The 4,031-nt window shown below is 48.8% G+C and overlaps 1 protein-coding gene across 1 annotated transcript; it reads right to left on the bottom strand.

Annotated features, from left to right (window-relative positions):
• Positions 1-1,339: 1,339 nt before the first annotated feature.
• Positions 1,340-2,212, bottom strand: LOC144159955 (arylamine N-acetyltransferase-like). The gene has a single exon (XM_077691598.1). The coding sequence runs from the start codon at positions 2,210-2,212 to the stop codon at positions 1,340-1,342; it is 873 nt and encodes a 290-aa protein (XP_077547724.1).
• Positions 2,213-4,031: the final 1,819 nt, after the last annotated feature.

Raw genomic sequence — 4,031 nt, 5'->3', positions numbered from 1 at the left:
AACGGAATCAGGCTTCAATTATCTATTAGCCCAGCTAGTAAGCCGATCCGCACCGTTGAACTGCGAGGTAATACTTTGATGCACACCTTCTAAAATGTGCTTCAGTATTTGACGACTGGAGGCTGAAAAGAGAGAAAAACACGATAAAAGTAAATTACAGGCAGTCAGTCTCTCTCTCACCCTCAGAAACTCCCACTCTTGGTCCTAACCCACATCCTCAGCCTCATTGCTTAGCCGCATTCCTCGTTCTAAGCCGCATTCCTCGTGCACTTCGTATTGCCACCGCCATGGACGAACATGCCAGGACAGCAAAAGCTGCATTTCACGTATTATTTCCCTCCCTCACCCACCCGTTCGTCAGGTTCTGCGTCAGAAACCTCATGCATAACTCGCCCTTTTATGATGTTGCTGCATGATGGATGTCAGTTACACCGCGTCACCAATTTCCGGCTGACACACATTGATGCAAAGAAATGGTGCCTCAGAGAGGATTGCGATGTAGATTGCTGCAACATAGCCAAGGTGATAACCGGATATTTGTAATAAATTACCGCGGACATCTCACTGCTGGTTACGCACCTCCATGCGACGTATTTTCGCTCTGTGCTTACTTTTCGACCTCACAGATAACACAGAACGGCATCCAGCATCTATGACGTTGCATTTATACGGGCTGAACTCGGCAGCAGAATTCAATACAGTTGCTGTAGAATGCGCGCTAGTTATTAGATCAACCATGTGATAATACGCTATAGAGAAACATTTACACAGCTTGAATTACATGAAGATTACATGATTAGGTTGAGGACACTCACTGTAAAGCCCAATATTTCACTTTCTCCACCACAAGATCACGTGGGCAACCCGGCCGTGAGAATCTTTAATTTATCAACCCAACTGTATGAAATTAATCCATGTTGCATTTTATGCACTTGAGCACACCGTCAGCACGGTGTGAGCCAGCTTTGCCTCAATTTGCGGTTGTCCATTGCTCGACATGGTGACATTTTGGCATTTGACAAAGCTACGAAATCGCACATTAACTTCCCATGACGTTAACTGAGAACCTAAAGACGCATCGGTAAAGCACGATAGAAGAATGTACTACGAAAATAGTGAGCTCAGAGGTGGCTTTTCTTGACTCGTTTATTTATCTTATTCCGTTTTCCACAACAACTATGTAGGGATGAAATATCCACAATATCTACGTTCAAAGTTCTCACCACGAGACGACCATTGTGCGGGCGACGCTACGTGAGCTTCGTCATTTTTGTTTCGTTAAAGTGCACGTTTCCCCGTATCTCCTCGTAAATACGCTGCGTGCGGGGTTATTAGTTATTCAAGCTTTATCTCCGGTCCGCAGGAGCATCGCCAGGCGAGCCCGGAGAGGTCCGACGTCCTTATCGGGGCAAAGTGGAACGCCGAACTCATTCTGCAGCACAGACAAAAGTTCACCGACGTCTCGAATGACCCGGTTTTCCACAGCTGCGGCTCCACTGCGATGCAGCCGGCGTGTGAAGTGGCCGTTGGCCAAGTTCAGCCAGCCTACACCGTCTCCGCGACCCACTATCAGCAACCGATGCACTACGGAATCCGGGTGCGTTGACGCGTACCAGTTAAGCGGTTTGCAGTCAATCCAGCGTTGGTCACGAGGTTCGACGCGGTACAGCGGAAGCCACTCCTCTCCGTCTCGTAGGCACACCTCGAGCGTACCCGGTTCACAGTCTTCTCTTTCACCGACAGCTCGCACTTTGTAGGGGTGATCGGTGCAGCCGGGCGTTTCTTTGAAAGGCAGAGGCAGGTGTGGATTGGGTCCACCGAACCCGACGTCTACCACGTACTCACCGTCGGGGAGCGTCACAATGAGAACCAAGTGCTGCTTTATCTCGTGGGGAGCCTCTGGCGCTCTTCTCCAGCGAAGTCGAGCCATTCGCAAACGCACGTTGTAACCCAGGGCTAGCAGCAGACGAGCGAAGAATGAATTAAGCTCGAAACAGTAGCCACCACGACCGCGCTCCACTATTTTGTCAAAAAGCGAGTTCGCATCGAGGTCGATCGGTCGATCTAGCAGAGCGTCGATGTTCTCGAAGGTGACGCGTTGTAGGTGGGCTTGGACAAGCGAGCCGAGTGTATCAAGGTCGGCGGCGACAGGTTCCTGCAAGCCGAGTCGTACCAAGTATGCCTTGGTCTGGTCAGCCGTGAGCGCGTCCATTTTGACGACGGGGTGCAGTCCCTGCCGTAGGGGTTACGAAGGCGCACAAGTTTTTTCGGCGGTCATGCGAGCACCGGATAGAAATAGTCGGACTCCAAAGCAAGCGCAGGAAGCTCGCGACGCGGCATACAACCGGGTTCTGCGCCGACTTCCGAATGAAAAATAAGCGAGACTGCATAGGAGTGCGCCCTTGACACGATTATCGTGCGGTGCGGCCTGCCGTTATGAGGAAAAGGCAACGCGGCCAGTCCTACGACCGCGAAAAAGCAGCAGTGCGGTGCAACGGCGACATCTGAGGGTGGCGCAGGCAACTGCAATTGGGCGTGCGAAACGAAAGTAGGTGCAAAAGGCAGAAGTCCGCAACCAAGGCAGTTTGCGCTAACGGCCCCTAAAATTGCGCTGATGAAACGAGTCACTCGCATTGTGCGGCACAGCCTTTCGGCATCGGATTAGGGGAACCAAGGAAGGGGGGGTGGGGGGGAGGATGAAACAGTGGTACGCCAAGTACACTGGGGAAGAAACTTTAAGTACCGTATTTAATTCTCGTTTGTTGGTTTATTTCGAGCAAGACGAACCCGAGCAACCATTATAAATTAATTCTCCATCTATGAATGCAATCGGAAAGGGGGAACCTCACGTGTTTGTTCAATGGCTGGTGCCTTAGCTGTTTGTTTCAGTTGTCGCTGCGGTAGTGAAAAACTCAGCCCAAATCCTTCCAAAGCACAGCAAGACGTTTACAAACCGTCGAAATATTAGTTTAGAACATGCAATAGCCCCCCGAAATCTGCAGAACTTCAGGGCATTGTGTACTGAAGCGTAGCCTTCTTATGCCGCTTATCTTGAGTGAGGGTTCCTTACAGCCAAATAAGGGTATCACTAGCGAAAGACGTCGGATTAGCGTATTCTTTTTGAGAGTTTCTTCTAACCGATAATGGTGATGATTGCTATTGGTTTCCCCTTTGTATCGGGGTGATGACATGTCATCGTACCAAAAAGGACTATATACGCTTGTTTTACACTATTTGTTTAATACTAGCGCTGCTTAGGGCAGGCACAAAAAGCTTATTAGGCACAAAATGCTTTTTTTTCCTGTTACAGGTGGTAACTGTCCTAGGCAATATTCCCCTCTCTGCTTTTCGTCTACCAGCATTCTAATCTTCTTTTCGACCCCTCGACAGCCTTGAAGTTAACTTCCTCTGTGATACCCTTAAATCCTAGGGCTTCTGGAAGCCCAATATTCCATTCCTATTAGATTTGGATGGATACCGTCACATTCTAACACAGTGTGCCGCATAGTTTCTGTTTCTTTTCCGCAGACCACGTATACCCCATCATTTTGTGAATACTTCCCCACAAAACTCTTAGTTCGCAGGCAACCTGTTCTAGCCTCAAAAAGCAAAGCACTGCCCTGGGAATTATCGTAGAAATTTTCCTTTCTGATGTTCAATTTCTCAGCCCTGTACATCTCTAACGACGTTTTAGCTTCCATTTTTTCCCTCCATTTTTTCGTTTCAATCTGCCATGCCTCTTTTTTGGTTACCTTGGCTGTTTTGGATTCTCCACTGTGCTTTCCGTATTTCATCGTTAGCCTACTAGTCTTTCTTAACCACTGCGTGTCCACGCTTTTCAAGTATAGGTACCTAAAAACCTTAGCTGCCCACCTTCGTTGATCCATTGCCCTCAACCTCATCTCAAAGCGTATTTTACTCTGTGCTTCTCTAACTTCAAACGACGCCCAGCCTACATCTCCCTGAACTGCTTCGTTAGTTGTTTTTCCATGCCCGCCTAAGGCCAAACGTCCTACCGTTCTCTGGTTTAC

Source organism: Haemaphysalis longicornis, unplaced genomic scaffold, assembly GCF_048455015.1.
Source record: "Haemaphysalis longicornis isolate Haplotype H1 unplaced genomic scaffold, Haemaphysalis longicornis Haplotype H1 scaffold_10, whole genome shotgun sequence".
Lineage (NCBI taxonomy): Eukaryota > Metazoa > Arthropoda > Arachnida > Ixodida > Ixodidae > Haemaphysalis > Haemaphysalis longicornis.
This window is presented reverse-complemented; position numbering and strand designations above follow the sequence as displayed.